General features: G+C 40.9%; 1 protein-coding gene across 2 annotated transcripts in view; it reads right to left on the bottom strand.

The window, feature by feature from the left end:
* Nucleotides 1-15,500, bottom strand: part of AK5 (adenylate kinase 5) — a 286,756-nt gene that overhangs the window by 142,992 nt on the left and 128,264 nt on the right. For both annotated transcript variants that reach the window (XM_056123767.1, XM_056123766.1), the window contains exon 7: nt 11,019-11,109. In XM_056123767.1, the coding sequence (XP_055979742.1) occupies nt 11,019-11,109 (91 nt within the window). The remainder of the gene's footprint in view (nt 1-11,018; nt 11,110-15,500) is intronic.

The following is a 15,500-nucleotide window of genomic DNA, read 5'->3' on the forward strand; positions in this document are numbered from 1 at the left end:
AACACTCTATGTTTCATTGAGAACTTGGCCTTGTCAAACAATTCTTGATGTCAGAGTATGCAATAAATAATGTTTAATAAAGAAGGATTTAAATTTTTTGTTGTTGAGTCACCATGCGATATACAGTTACAAAGGTTTGGAACTGGGTTTTAATCAAACAATGTTCCAACACCCACCCCTTCACGAGTATACATTTAGCATCACCAGCGTCTCCAGTTTTCTTCTTGTGTCGGTCCCACCCCAGTCTGTCTCCATGACAGACACTTTTCTTCTCCCTCTCTCTCTGTCTCCCTGTCTGTCTCTCTCTCTCTCCTTTTGTCATTATGGTTTGCACTATAGGTACTGAAGGTTAGTATGTTTGTCCCTTTACCTACTTTCAGCACTCAGTTAAAATGTCAAACTTCTTTGATGCTCCTTGGATATAAATCTCTCCCAAAGAGGCTGTTTTTACAATTTCTTCAATGCAAAATACAAAATATGTCCTCCCATAGTCTTTCCTTATCTCTTCCTTTTTTTTACCATCATTATCCCTGATGTTGATACTAATTTGATTAGATACTAAGCAGTGATACTATTATACATTGTGTTGATATATTTGACACCTTTCTCCCCAAAGGATAAGATTTAAAAAAAGTAGACCTGTGACCTGCCAAACCATTCTGGAAAAGTAACTAAGATTCAGAGTGGCCGTACACAGCTCAAGTCTGTGTTACAAGTCACACTGTTAGAACACCCTTGCCAAACTACACTGTTAATAAAGTGGCTGTATGCCGGGGATAGAGCTCAGTAGCTAAACACTTGCTTTGCACATGTGAGACCCTGGGTTTGATCCCTAAAAAAACAAACAAAAAAAGAATATAGTTGCTAGAATGGAGTTTGGAAGACTGCCATATACTGTTAACATGAGATTCACTGTATTACTGTATCACTGTCATCCCATTGTTTGTTGATTTACTCGAGTGGGTGCCAGTAACGCCTCTATTTGTCCCAGCCCTGAGATTTTAGTAGCCTCTCCTTATTTGTCTTTCTCAATGATTGGAGGCTCTTTCAGGGTCAGGGGAATGAGACCTGTTATAGTTACTGGTTTTGGCATATCAAATACACCACGGGGAGCTTGTGGACTCTGCCCATGTGAGAAGGATACACTTGGTAGCTTACTGGGCCCTCCGATATATATATATATATATATATATATATATATATATATATATATATATTTAAGGCCCTCCCGTTGATCGTCGATTTGCTCGAGCGGGCCCAGTAACGTCTCCATTAGAGACTTTGTTGTTACTGTGTCTGGCATATCCAATACTCTCGGTAGCTTGCCGGGCTCCCCGAGAGGGGCGGAGGAATCGAACTCGGGTCGGCCATGTTGGCCGCTTGTAAGGCGAACGCCCTATATATATATATATATATATATATATATATATATATTGTTGCCTACTGTCTGAATTCCATCAAACATGGTGTGATAATTATGGAAAATGGCTAGGAAGTGTCTTATGATGTGTCCTGAAAGAGGCCTGGAGCGTGGCGGCAGTTGGGTAGTGGAGGTTGGCTGCCGGGGCTGGGTCCCTTGGGATGGGGAGGGCTCTCGCCCATCCCCCCTAGGGCTCCCCAAGTGAAAACAGCCTGGTGCGGTGTCCAGTGGCATGGTCATGGGGGCCTCATTTTAAACTCCCATCTGGGAGGAGCAGCTGTGAGTTCTGGAGGGTGAGGTGATAAGCAAAGTTTCATTTTATATGTAACTTTTTAAAAGTATTGTGTGTGGGGGGAGGGGTGAAAAAAATTTTAAATCTGTACTTTTGGTATCCTTCAAATACAATTTTTGCTCAGGGAGACATTTCAAAGGACTGGATCCTTGTACCCACAAGGGCCCCAGTTTAATTCTTGGCACCTCATGGCCCCTCCTGCTCCACCACCTTCCCCAGCATCCCCACCAGGTAGCCCTGATGGCCCCCAGCACCCCTGGGTCAGAGCAACATTGCAGGGCAGGGCTGAAACACTGAACTGTTCAGCCTGGGTGTTTTAATGTTGCCAGGGTACTTCTGGGGCTCATGGTCCCTTCTTTAAAGAACACTCCTGAAAATTTACAAGGTGTATCTTGAGGCCAAAAATACTTGGCAGTCTCATGGTTAGGTGTGAAGATCAGTTTGCAGTTAGGTGTTATGAGGCAGTCACGACATCAGATGTAAAAGGTATACTTTTCCATTATAATATCATGGGCACTATAAAATGGAATTTCAGAGAATCTAGCCACTTGATTTTAGAAAAAAAAAGGAAAAAGGGGTGTAGAGAAGTTAAATAATTTCATGCCAAGATCATAGAGAAAGTGAGGGAGATCAAAGACAGAAATCATTGTTCCCATTTCCCCTAACACATTCAGCTGTCTCGCAATTCTAAGAAAAAGCTGTCTAAGTGGCTTTGTGCACTGGATCTCTCATTATGGCACTCTACAGGAGGAGCCGAAAGGAGTGTGATGCCTCTGTGACATTTGGAGAAAATGAGAAACAGTGAATGCTGATGATGAGGTGGGTCATGGTATAGCTGCAGAATGGAGCAAGCAGAAGTGGAATGGAGAAGTGTCACTCCAGCCTGTGACAATCACAGCAGCTGCTATTGAAGGCATTATTAAAGGCAAAGCCTATTTTATTTAGCTTCCATTATTTCCACAATATGCATATTATCCTCCACTGGCTACTCGAAGCGATCAAAGGTGTAGTAATTAAAATGATACCTCATCTCATCTGTATTCAGAGCAATTCCTGTGAAGTGAGAATGGGGTCTGAACACAAAGGTTTATTAAACATATAGTTGCTTGAGTTCCTGTGTCCCGCTTATTTTATTTAATTAAAAACTTTTCTCTCATGAAAAAAGTACAATGTGAAGGGTTCTTGAACAACCCCATTAACAGACATTACACATTAATATTTCAAATCATGAAAGATTGTGAGAAAAATATGTTCAGCAATAACAGAATGAAGAGATCCTTTATCAAAAAGAAAAAAATGACTCATGTTTATATGGAAGAATAAATTGACTTTCCTAATAAAGTGCTTTTAACAGAAATTTTATTTTTTCATTAAGGGATGGAATTTCTTGATGTTGTTGCTCTTGGCAACAGTACTAATATATCATAGGAGGCAGTAGACAAAAGATATCATTATCAGCTCAGATAATGATTGAATAGCTTTCATTTTCTTTTAGCATTGGTTGCTTGGTTTGCTGAAAATGGGACCTTTAATAATAATTGAAGGTTTGACACACAAAACTGGGGGTGTAAATAAAGATATATGTACATATTTTTGCCTTTATTAATTTGGTGATTCAACACAGGAAACAACCATAGTGATCTTATTACTAAAACAAACAAACAAGCAAAATAATCAGCAAAATCAAGAAATTCTGAAAAAAGTGATAATATAGCTTTCATGTTCCCTTGTCTTAAATTTCTCAATTTCGTTTCAGATTTAAAAACATCCTTTCTCTAGCAAGCAGACAAAGGCAGGTGCTGAAATAGAACCGCAGCAGGGAACACTCAGTGTCACCAGCATTAGACATAAACTGGTCTTTGGAAATATGATTTTAGATTGCTTCCTTAAATTTAAGTGGGAATAAAGAAACCCAGAGGACAGCCACATCATTTTCTGGGACACTCTTACAGAGCTTTTCTCTCCTAGTGGACTCCAATCTAAAGTTTTAAGAAGGCCCTCCTTCTACTTTAAGTACTAAATAAAGGGATTCTCAACACAATCAGGTTTTGTCAGCAGTGAGGAACCTGTAGACAAGCCTCTATTATTTCATTCATTTGCCTGAGAACTGAAGAGTCCGTCACCCCTCTCCCCCAACCCCCTGACCGATTCTATCTCTTTGACTCAACAGTGAGAAACTTCAGGTGAAATTTTTTTTTTATCTCTGAATATAAGAACACAACTTTTAGAAGTATACATTTTCTAGATAAGCAGAATAACTAAAAAATAAATAAATAGACATTTAAATTTAATTTTGTAGAAGTTGCTCTAACACATTCATTCAATAATGTTAAATCCCTCCTAAGTGCCTTGGACACCAGGTACAGAGGATCCAACACTAACTTCAATAGGCATGGAAGATGTTAGTCACAGCTTGCATGAGAGTTTCTTTAAAGAGAAGTTCTCTTCTTCAAAGAGAACTATTTTATTTGCTTAGAGCATCCTGGTGCACTGGGGTCTAGAAGGTAAGCTTGAGGGACTGGGGTATGGGTGGACTGTGGGTGAGAATGAAAGAGATGGATGTTTAGTAACTCCACAATAGGGGCGGGGGAAAGAGGAAGAGAGAGAGGGGAAAAAGGGGAGTAGGGAGGGGTTGGATTGTACTGTATAAGACCTATGACCTTTCTTTCTTTCTTTCTTTCTTTCTTTCTTTCTTTCTTTCTTTCTTTCTTTCTTTCTTTCTTTCCTTCCTTCCTTCCTTCCTTCCTTCCTTCCTTCCTTCCTTCCTTTCTCTCTCTCTCTTTCTTTTTTTTTTTCGGTCACGCCTGGCAATGCACAAGGGTTACTCCTGGCTCATGCACTCAGAAATTACTCCTGGAATAGTAGATACACGGTACAGGAAGATTGCTCCATGGCTGGAAGCCTGCCTCATGAGCAAAGGGGAGAAGGCAGCTGGAATAGAGAAGGGATCACTAAGAAAATGATGGCTTGAGGAACTGGTGGGCATGGGAGATGTGTGCTGAATGTAGATAATGGACCAAACATGATAACCTCTCAGTATCTGCATTGCAAACCATAATGCCCCAAAGTAGAGAGAGAGTATGGGAAATAAAGTCTGCTATGGAGGCAGGAGGAGGGTGGGAAAGGGGGGGTGTACTGGGGATATTGGTGGGGAATGTGCACTGGTGGAGGGATGGGTGTTTGATCATTGTGTGATTGTAATCCAACATGAAAGCTTGTAACTATTTCACAGTAATTAAATAAAATAAAATAAAATAAAATAAATTACTCCTGGCGGTGCTCTGGGGACCATTTGGGATGCTGGGAATCGAACCTGGGTCAGCTGTGTGCGAGGCAAACATCCTACCTACTGTGGAATTGCTCCAGCCCCAAGACCCATAACTTTTCAAATCCTCAGCAAAGACACTAACTTATGTAGAACTTTTTCAGTGTGACAGCCACATATTTGATACACGTAAGTCATTTACCCTTACAGAGACAGAGAGAGAAAGAAGGAAAGTTCCTGCCTTAGAGATAGGCTAAGAGAGGGTCTTGGGAGGGAAACTGGGGGCATTGTTGGCAGGAAATATACAATGGTAGAGGGATGGGTGTTGGAACACTGTGTGATTGAAACTTGACCATGATCAGCTTTGTAAGTCATGGTGACTCAATTAAAAATAAAAGTCACTTTATGTTCCCCAGATGAATGCAATCTTTCTATATCAGTCCCTCTCTTTCTGACTCATTTCACTAGAACAAAGGGGAATGCCCTGCCACGAAGGCAGGGTGGGATGGGGGGGCAGGGGGTGAGAGGGGTACTGGGATCAGTGGTGGTGAAAAATGGGCACTGGTGGAGGGATGGGTACACGATCATTGTATAATTGAAACCCAAGCACAAAAATTTGTAAGTCTACAACTGTACCTCAAGGTGTTTCAATAATAATAAAAAAAGACTTAAAATAAAGGTCATTTACTCTTTACAGTAATTGAGTTAGGTTTCATTTTTGTCTTTACTTTAGAGATGAGGAAATTGAAACACAAAGAAGTTGAGTGATGCAGCCAAAAGCTCTGCTATGGAGAACTCTAGGGACATGTGACATTGCACCTAGAACCCCCAAATACAGAGGTTTTAAGAAATGACCCTCTATGGCATGTTAGCCAGTGCACATTCTGATCCGGAATTCAAGAAAACATGACATAGCTCTGTGGCAACGTGCCCAGCTGGGATGGGTGGACTGGAAAAGAAATGCCTAATTGCCTGTGCTCTCTGTCTCTCTCCCTACCACCCCATTCCCTTGTGAAGTCTTATACTGTAATAGGGCTAAACAGATTATTACCAATCAAAAACAAATTATATAATCACAATTGAGATAAAATTCCAAAGGCAATGATCGGTTTTCATGCAGACACCTGTACTGCGGTCTGGGGAAATCTTGAGGAAATCACATATAAAGTATAATCTTCTGGACAGGGAGAGAAACAGAGAGTTTGAGTAAATTCTGCAAATAACCAGAAGTAAGATTCTTGAGGTTCAAGGAACTGGGGGAAGCAAGTGATGGGGAGGAAGAAGCAACACAGGAACAGGATCACTGTAGGAAAATGGAGATAAGGGTTTCCTACCATGTTAAGGATATTGGAGCTTAGCTGGCAGAAAAGTCATAGAAAATTCTGCTCTGGAGTGATAGCACAGCAGTAGGGTGTTTGCCTTGCGCGCAGCCAGCCTGGCCAAGCTGGGTTCGATTCCTCCGCCCCTCTCAAAGAGCCTGGCAAGCTACCGAGAGTATTCAATGTGCCAAACACAGTAACAAGAAGTCTCACAATGGAGATGTTACTGAGCCCGCTCGAGCAAATCAATGAACAATGGGAGGACAGGACAGCACAGGACAGCATATTTTATTTATTTGTGAGACAGCGTCAGAAGCACTCGTTGCTGCTCATGGCTGCAGTTAGATAGATCTGGGGCGTCGGAGCGGGCCCGCAGCGGCGGAGACGCGGACGCGGGGCGAGAGAGGGCGACTCGTGCGGCGGCGGCTGTTTATTTTCAGGGTCCTTGCCTGCGCCACACGCGGGTCTGCACATGCGGGTCGAATCCGGAGTTCTGACATCCGTCGACGATCAAGGATCAGGGACCTGTCTCATATGCCAAGGTGTCGAAAATCAGATGGGCTGGTCACGTAATGAGATTTAAAGACGACCGTTGGACTAGAGCTGTTACTGATTGGATTCCACGGGATGTCAAGAGACTGCGTGGCCGCCCACCTACCAGATGGTCAGACTTCTTTGTCAAGATCATGAACGATCGGTTTGAGTTCCCGGAGCGAAGAGATGCCATTGGGCTACACTAGCACGCGACAGGGACAAATGGAGACGTTACTGGCGCCCGCTCGAGCAAATTGACGACTAACGGGAAGTTAAGTGATTAAGTGATTAAGTGAGACAGCGTGATCAGAGCTTCATTCTGTGAGATTCCCATGAAAGACATTGGACACATGGCAACTGGGAGAATCCAGAAAAGAGGTAAAAAAGCCAGCAAAGAATGACAAAGCCTTCAACCAGTGAGTAAGAACAAAAGACAGGACTTCCATGGTGTACCCAGGAGCAATGAGTTCTGAGTAATAGGGGCAGGAACATTTTTGCCTAGCTTTCTTAAAGGAGCCAAACTACATGCTTTTATATTTAAAATCTCAAAAAGTCATAAGGGTACAGAGGTAGGGAAATGCAAAGATGCTGATCAAGGAATACATAATGCATCTATGCAGAATCCAAGGTCACATGAAAACTTATGCTGTACTGGTTACTGGAAATCTGTTGACAATATACTTCAGGTGTTCATTCATCAGCCACAGGAAAATGGTAACTCTGTGAAGAGAAGTGGACTGTAGCAATCATTTTACTATATCATATAGTCCAAATCTTCATTTCATACAGGTTAGACATACACAATTTTGGGGGCCAGAGTGAGAGTACAGTCATTAATGTGCTTGCCTTGCCAACCTGGCACCACGCATGCTCCCCTGAGCTTACCAGGAGTGATATCTGAGCGCAAAGTCAGGAGGAAGTCCTGAGTACCACAGGATGTGTCTCCTCAAATAAAAATGTATCATTTTCATTAAACTAAGAAACACTGACAGCTACTCATGTGGAGGAGGTATATGGCAACCAATCAGGAAAACTGAGATTCTGCAAAGACCAGGATTGAGAGGGAAGAAAAGAGTGAAGGGACAAATCCAGAGTCTAGCCGTGCCACGAATGGACTTGTTGAACTAGGTCAGTCATCAACATCAATGAGTCAAGAGATTTCAACTACAGGGGCAGGTTTCTGTGTTCCCTTGAAAGAGTGAGGATAGGTGCAATAGTGTAGGGCAGTGAAGAGGCTGCCCCAGGAGGGAAGGAATCATGTACTTCTGGTCTACCACAGTCCTCTGGCTCACTTCCCTTACTGAGGGCTCTCACAGTCAGAAGAGGCTTATGTGCTTGTTGTTTTCTCTTAATATTTTTTACTGAGGGTGCACTTTAACATTATAAATGCTGCAGACACGCATCACTGAAAATCACCATGTTTTTACACTACATTAAGTCTACCACTTTAAAAAGTCCAATTTCATCCTTTATCATTGTTCCTTTTTACCTTATTTACCCACCAGATCTTCTTCCTTCTCTTCTGGTAACCACTTATTTGGTCTTAGAGTCTAAAACTCTAAGTATGTCTTATTTATTCGTTTATATTAGAACAGATTTATTTTAGGCCTGAAGCAGAACACAGTTTCCCAGGGTCTCAGGAGGGAGTTAGTGGGAGCTGGGGTTGTGGAGAAAGTATTTTGTTAGTAAGCTTGGGTTCAAAGAGGAAAGATTCAACCCTGGGAGACTCCTGCTAAGGTCTAGGACTGGACACTATCCCAGAGAGAACAAGGACACAGCACCCAATTTGCTTGCTAACTAGTACATAAACCAGCAGAGAAGTATTACTGCAGGACATGGGAACCTTGGATGATGCCTCTAGACACTCACGAAGTTGGGGAGGGATTCTATAGAGGAGCAGCTGAATCAGCATCTCCACTTCACTTTAGGAAACCAAGGACACTGAGAAGCGAGGCATTTTGCTAGAAGTCAAAATAAATGTCCTAAATTAAACATTAACTTAAAAAGTATAGATATCAGTGCATTTTTCAGAGCAGCAGTAGCTTTGTTTAAATAATTTTACAAGCATATTACATAGTCCAACTTTCTCAGCAATAGGAGAGGCAGGTGAGTGGGCATCAGTAGTCTGGGTTCTCTGGTTTTGCTCAGAAACCTTTGCCTTTCTTTTCTGCCTTTCTTTAAATCGCAAGGAATGGGCTGCAACTTTGGCATCCAAGTTTAAGTGCTTATCCTTTTTCTCTACAGCAAAGAACTTTTGGTCTTTCCCCCTTGAGGGCACAAATAAGGAGAATAGTCAGGAATGGAACAAAGTCCGGTTCTACAAGTCGAAAACATGAGGGAGAATGAGTTGACCCACAGTCAGAGTGAAAGAGAAAGAAGGGTCAAGAACTTCAAGTACTGTTATAGGCTTACAAATTTTGGGTACTGTGTTTTGCAAGAGAGGCTTTGAGTGGCAATCATGTTTGGTCTATCGACTACTTTTAGCATGCTTCTCCCACCCTGGGAGGACCCTCACAACACCCTTCATCATGGTTTTTCACTAATAAAAAAAGAAAAAATAAATAAATTAAATAAATAAATAAATAAATACTTCTATTTAAAAATGGAGTTAAGGAAAAGAAAAAAAGAACTTCAAGTACTTCCCACAGAACTGGAGCAATGACCTGCATTACTTACACTAACTCAAACTTCCAGGCAAGAATGAATGTAAAGGGGACTGGAGCGATAGGACAGTGGGTAGGGTGTTTGCCTTGCATGCGGCCAACCCGGGTTTGATTCCCAGCATCCCATATGGTCCCCCTGAGCACTGCCAGGAGTAATTCCTGAGTGCAGATCCAGGAGTAACCCCTATGCATCGCCGGGTGTGGCCCAAAAGGAAAAAAAAAGAATGAATGTGGAAAACTGGGACAGACACGGACTGTGCACCAGGATACATGGGTGTATGGAAAATCATTTATGAGTCAGGGAGTCCTGGGGAAACTGTAATTTTTAATTGTCACATGAAGAATGGGCCAGATTCTATTTTATTCCCCAGTTATAGAACATAGGTCCTGAGCTATATAGTGACTAACTGCTATTACCTGTGTAGTGACAGGAAGAAAGGTCCAAATACACAGTTTTTTTTTTTTTTTTGCTTTGCATCTTTAGTTTTTTTTTCTATTAATCACTGTGAAATTGCAAAGTTATTCATGATTCGGGTTCCGGTATACATTTTTTTCAACACCATCCCTTTATCAGTGTCCACTCCCCTCTACCAACTCCCCTCTACCAGCTCTTGCCTCCCACCCACCAGAATGTACTTCTTAAAGATATGTAAGTTACAGCTTTGTAACTGTGTATCTCATGGTGATTCAGTTTTTTTTAAAAAAGGGAAAAATGTATGTTTTTGCATTATGGTTTACTGTACTGGTGCCTCTAGGGTTTCACTTTACCTACCACCTTTCCTCACACCCGCTACTCTAGTCTGATCTTCCCTCCACAATAGCCATTGCACCTCCATATCCTATCTCCCAGTACCCTCAGGTGGTGTGTTTCCTGCTGATTACCAGTTTTCCTGTTATTTCCATTATCTTTGGGTATTCATTATTCCCTCATTCTATTTCATCTGGAGTAATAGCACAGCAGTAGGGCGTTTGCCTTGCACGCAGCCAGCCTGGCCGGCCTGGGTTTCATTCCTCTGCCCCACTTGAATAGCCTGACAAGATAGAAAGCTACCAAGAGTATCTTGCCTGCACAGCAAAGCCTGGCAAGCTACCCGTGACATACTTGATACGCCAAACACAGTAATAACAAGTCTCACAATGAAGACGTTACTGAGCCTGCTCAAGCAAATCGATGAACAACGGGAGGACAGTGCTACTTCTTCTATTTCATTATAATTTGCATATGAGAGATCATTCTGTGTCAGTCTCTCTATGACTAACTTCACTCAGCATGATCCTTTCCAGGTCCTTAGATACAGCAGCAAACTGCAATACTTTTTCTTTTCTTTTCTTTTATGGCTGAGTATAATGGAATATTCCTTGGCATCTTTATTTTTAACTTGAAGGTAGGAATCTTGGGGAGCAGTGTCACCCTTCAGGCCTTCAGATCTTACAGCAGTTTGTTGAGTTCTATTACTCCAAAGCTGCAGACTGTTGGCAGGGGATCAGAGTGTAGGTCCTGATGTCCATGGACTCAGGGACTTACCTGCAGCAGCCTCTTTGTTTGGAAATAACTTGCTGTCAACTGCCACACTGATGTCATAGAACACTTCATCCTCGTCACGGTCAGCATCAAACTGGGGGAAATCAGAACAGACAAGTTAGGAACATAAAATGATAGAAATTAGTTTGTTTCTAAGTAGAATGAGAATATACCACACAGCTCTATCTCTCATGAAGCAGGACAACGGAAATGAACCCTCTGAATCTTTAAACAGACAATTAGAGGATTCAAAACCTGTACCTCATATCGAATTGAGAAGGGTATTGAGGATAACTGTAAAGTCACTGGGGCTGGAGTGATAGTACAGCAGGTGAGGCACAAGTGCCTTTCCCAATGGCCAGTCTGGGTTCGATCCCTGGCATCCCATATGGTCTTGACAGGAGTAATTCCTGAGTGCAGAGCCAGGAGTAAACCCTGAGCTCCAATGGCTGTGGCCCCAAAACAAAAGTATAAAATCACTTATGGTTAAAAGAAAAAACAAGCAGACAAAGTAGAGGGCTGGGGCAATAGCTCAAAGGCTCAGAGCAAATGAATCTTGGATGCCGGTGTCATGGGATTAATGCACAGTGTCCAGCATCACCTGCCTTTCAAGGCACTGCAGGGGTAGGAAAGATTGTGGTGCTCCCCAGCTGAGACTGAGCATTAAACCATCCATTAGCCATCCAATCTGGTCAGCTGCACATCACCAGGAGTACCTCCCATGCCTTCTGAACATTGTTTGGGAACCTCTCTTCCCCGGCCCCAAAGAAAAATGCAGGTAGAATTTCTTTAATTAAGTAATTTATTAATTTTTATAAAATAAGCCTTAGAAAAATAACAGAAATCTACCTTGCACTTTTCAGCTCTTAGGTTATCATCATCATCATCATCATCATCATCATCATCATCATCATCATCATTATTTTTGATCATGGCTCTATACTCTGGGAACACTCCTGGAGGTACTCAGGGGAACCCTATGTGGTACTGAGGATTGATTAAGTTATATACAAACAAGTCAAGCACCTTAACCCCTGTATAATCTCTCCAACCCCTCTGAGGTTTTATTTAATTAAGAAAGAATGAAAATATGTAGCTCTAAATAATGAGAGACTAAACTAAGAAGACCAGAGATAAAAGTGACAGCAGATGTCACAGAGAGGCAAAAGGTCATGAGAGATCGCTGAGAACAATTTTATGTCACTAAGTTGGGGAAGCTTGAAGAAAAAGATGAATTTTTGGAATCGTACAGTGTTCCAATTCCAAATTTGAAGGTAACAGAAAACCCTAACAAGGCCAATTACAGGCAAAGAAATAAACAGTAATCAAAATCTCCCTCAAAACAAAAGGTCAGGTCTCCTAATTTTATTAGTGATTTCTAACTTCAAAGATAAATAAAAAGGGGTTAAAAAAACTTTTAAAGGTAATGTACTTTTCATCTATAGACCAAACATGATTGCCACTCAATGCCTCTCTGGCAAAACACAGTACCCAAAAGAAGAGAGAGAGAACAAGGGGGAATGCCCTGCCACAGCGGCAGGGTGGGATGGGGGGGGCTGGGGGGTGGGAGGGATGCTAGGACCCGTGGTGGGGGAGGATGGGCACTGGTGGAGGGATGGGTACTTGATCATTGTATAACTGAAACCCAAGCACAAAAATTTATAAGTCTATAAATGTACCTCATGGTGTTTCACTAATAAAAAAATGATTAAATAAATAAAAAAGTAAAAAAAAAAAGAAGAATGGAACATCAGAAGGAATTCAAATTCCAAAGCAATCTGTTGGCAGGATTTTTTTCTTATTGGAAAGTATTTTATTTTTATTCTATTAAAACCTTTGATTAGATGAGACCTACAAAAAAAATAAAGGTAATGTACTTTTCAACCTTTTCTGAAGAAAATTAAAGAAACAGGAAATCTTTCAGTTTCTCTGATGCCAACATTACCGTGATCCCCAAACCAGAGAGGAATCACCAAGAAAGAAAACTACAGAGCAATGTTTCTGATGAAAGTGGATGTCAAAGATCCTCAGCAAAATCTTAGCAAACCAAACTGAGCAATAAATGGAAAGGAACATGTATCATGACTAAGTGTTATTTTTTTCCTTTATCTTCTACATCCCTGTACTATATTTCCAGCACACAAGAAGGACCTATATTAAGAAAGAAAGCGCAGCTGAGAATATGGACAAAAAGGAGAAAACTGTTTCACTGTTGGAGGGAATTTAAACTGCTATTTCAGTCTGCTGGGGAAATAGGGAGATGATTTTTTTTAGATTAAAAATAGAACTACCATATTAATTTCACCACAGGTAACTATCCCATTGACACAAAAACATTAATTTGAGATCATTACAGTGCTATCCACAATAACTAAGATATGGAAGTGACCCAAGTTTCAACCTGAGTTCATTCTATCCAATGACAGATGAACACAAACAAGAATGTGGGGATATGTATAGAATGGAATACTACTCAGCTATAAGAATGGATGGGAGGCTGCCTTTTGCTACAACATGAATAATTAGAGGGGCGTATGCTAAGTAAAATAAACCAGAAGAACTTATTCTCTCAGATGATCACACACATATATTTAATATACAAAAAAACAAAACAAGAGAATAGATGATAAATAGCAAAAACAAATCCTCTGTGACTCTGATCATGGAACTGAGATTGCCACAATGCAGAGTGGACTGAAAGGGTCCAGAGGAATGCAGTGGACTGCATTTGGAATTTGCTGATGGATAGGTCTTAGAACATTAAATGTATACCACTGGCCCACTTGTAAACCAATGTCATCATCATAAAAAATAAAATAAACAATATAAAAAGATAAATGATGGGGAAAGATTTTCTTATTGCTAAAAAAGAACAGTTCACCAAACCAAATATTAGCTGCCATACTAGATATTATAGATAGTACATGTAGATCTGGGACTCTATGGAGTGCTGGGGATCGAGCTTGGGTCAGCCGCATGCTAAGTAAGAACCCTAACAGCTGTACTAGCACTCCAGCCCTGAGATTTATTTTAATTAAAAATGTTTTTTATGGGGCTTGAGTGATGGTGGGGCGCGTAGGGCATTTGCCCTGCACAAGGCCAATCCAAGTTCAATCTTCAGCATCCCATTTGGTCCCCTGAGAACTGCCAAGACTGATCCCTGTGCACTGCTGGGTGTAGCTCCAAAACAAAAATTTTATTAAGTCACTGTGATTTACAAATTTATTCATGGTTGGGTTTCAGGAATACAATGTTTCAACATTGACCCCTTCACCAGTGTCCACTTTTCTCCACCAATGCCCCCCTCCATCTCATTTTCCTCCCTCCCACCAAGCTGCCTCTCTGAGAGGCACCTTTTTCTTTTTTAAAAAATTGTTTTAAAATCTTTTTTATTGAATCATTGTGAGCGACAGTTACAAAGCTTCCATGTTTGAGTTTCAGTCATACAATGATTGAACACCCATCCCTCCACCAGTGTACATTTTCCCACCACTAATATCCCCAGTATCTAGAGAGGTACTTTTTTTCTTACTAATTTTTGGCATTGGTTTACAGTACCATTGCCAATCAGGTTTCATGCATAATACCTTACTACCTTTCAACCCCTCCTCTTCCTCCTGGTTGAACACTTCCCTCCTCCATTGCCATGATATTCCTTTCTCTGACCTATCCCTCACCCCATTCCCACCCCTTGACAAATGGCAAGCTTCCTACTGAAGAAAGGTTTTTGTTGTTTGTTTTTGTTGTTTTGGGGCATTTTTTATCCTATTTTTTCCTTATATCCCAAATATGAAAAAAAATAATTTTGTGTCAGTCTCTTTCTCTCTAACTTCACTCAGCATGATACTCTCCGGATACATCCATGTAGCAGAAAATTGCATGATTTTAGATTTCTTATGGCTAAGTAATATTCTACTGTGTATATAAACCATAGTTTCTTTGTTCAGTCATCTCTTCTTGGACACTTGGGTTGTTTCCAGATTTTGGCTATTGTAGGTAGTGCTGCAAGGAACATAGGAATGCAAATATCTTTTCTATGTTATGTTTTAGGGCCCTTGGGCCTAAATACAAAAGATTTAAATTTGACCAAATTTACAGATTTTAGATTTTATTTTTTATGGTTGCATCTTTTTGTACTATACCTAAGTCATTACTTCTTTAAACATTCATAGTTAGGCACTGGGGTTGTTTACATATCTTGACTGTTAGAGATATTTGTTGCAGTGAACCAATGGGGTGTTTTATCTTTTTATACTAGGTTTTCATATTATCTTTTTAAACTAGGATTTTGTATTATTTGGATAAATACTCAAAAGTAGAATAGCTGGATCATACAATAGTTCTGATCTCATTTTCTGAGAACTTGCCATACTGTGTTTCATAATTTATGTAACTAAATTTATATTGAATAAATGCACTAGTTTGTATTTCTGCCGACAGTGTACAAGGCTTTTTTCCCTCATCATATTGACCCCCGTCATAATG

Source organism: Sorex fumeus, unplaced genomic scaffold (genome assembly GCF_029834395.1).
Source record: "Sorex fumeus unplaced genomic scaffold, SorFum_2.1 ptg000047l, whole genome shotgun sequence".
In the NCBI taxonomy this organism is placed as follows: domain Eukaryota; kingdom Metazoa; phylum Chordata; class Mammalia; order Eulipotyphla; family Soricidae; genus Sorex; species Sorex fumeus.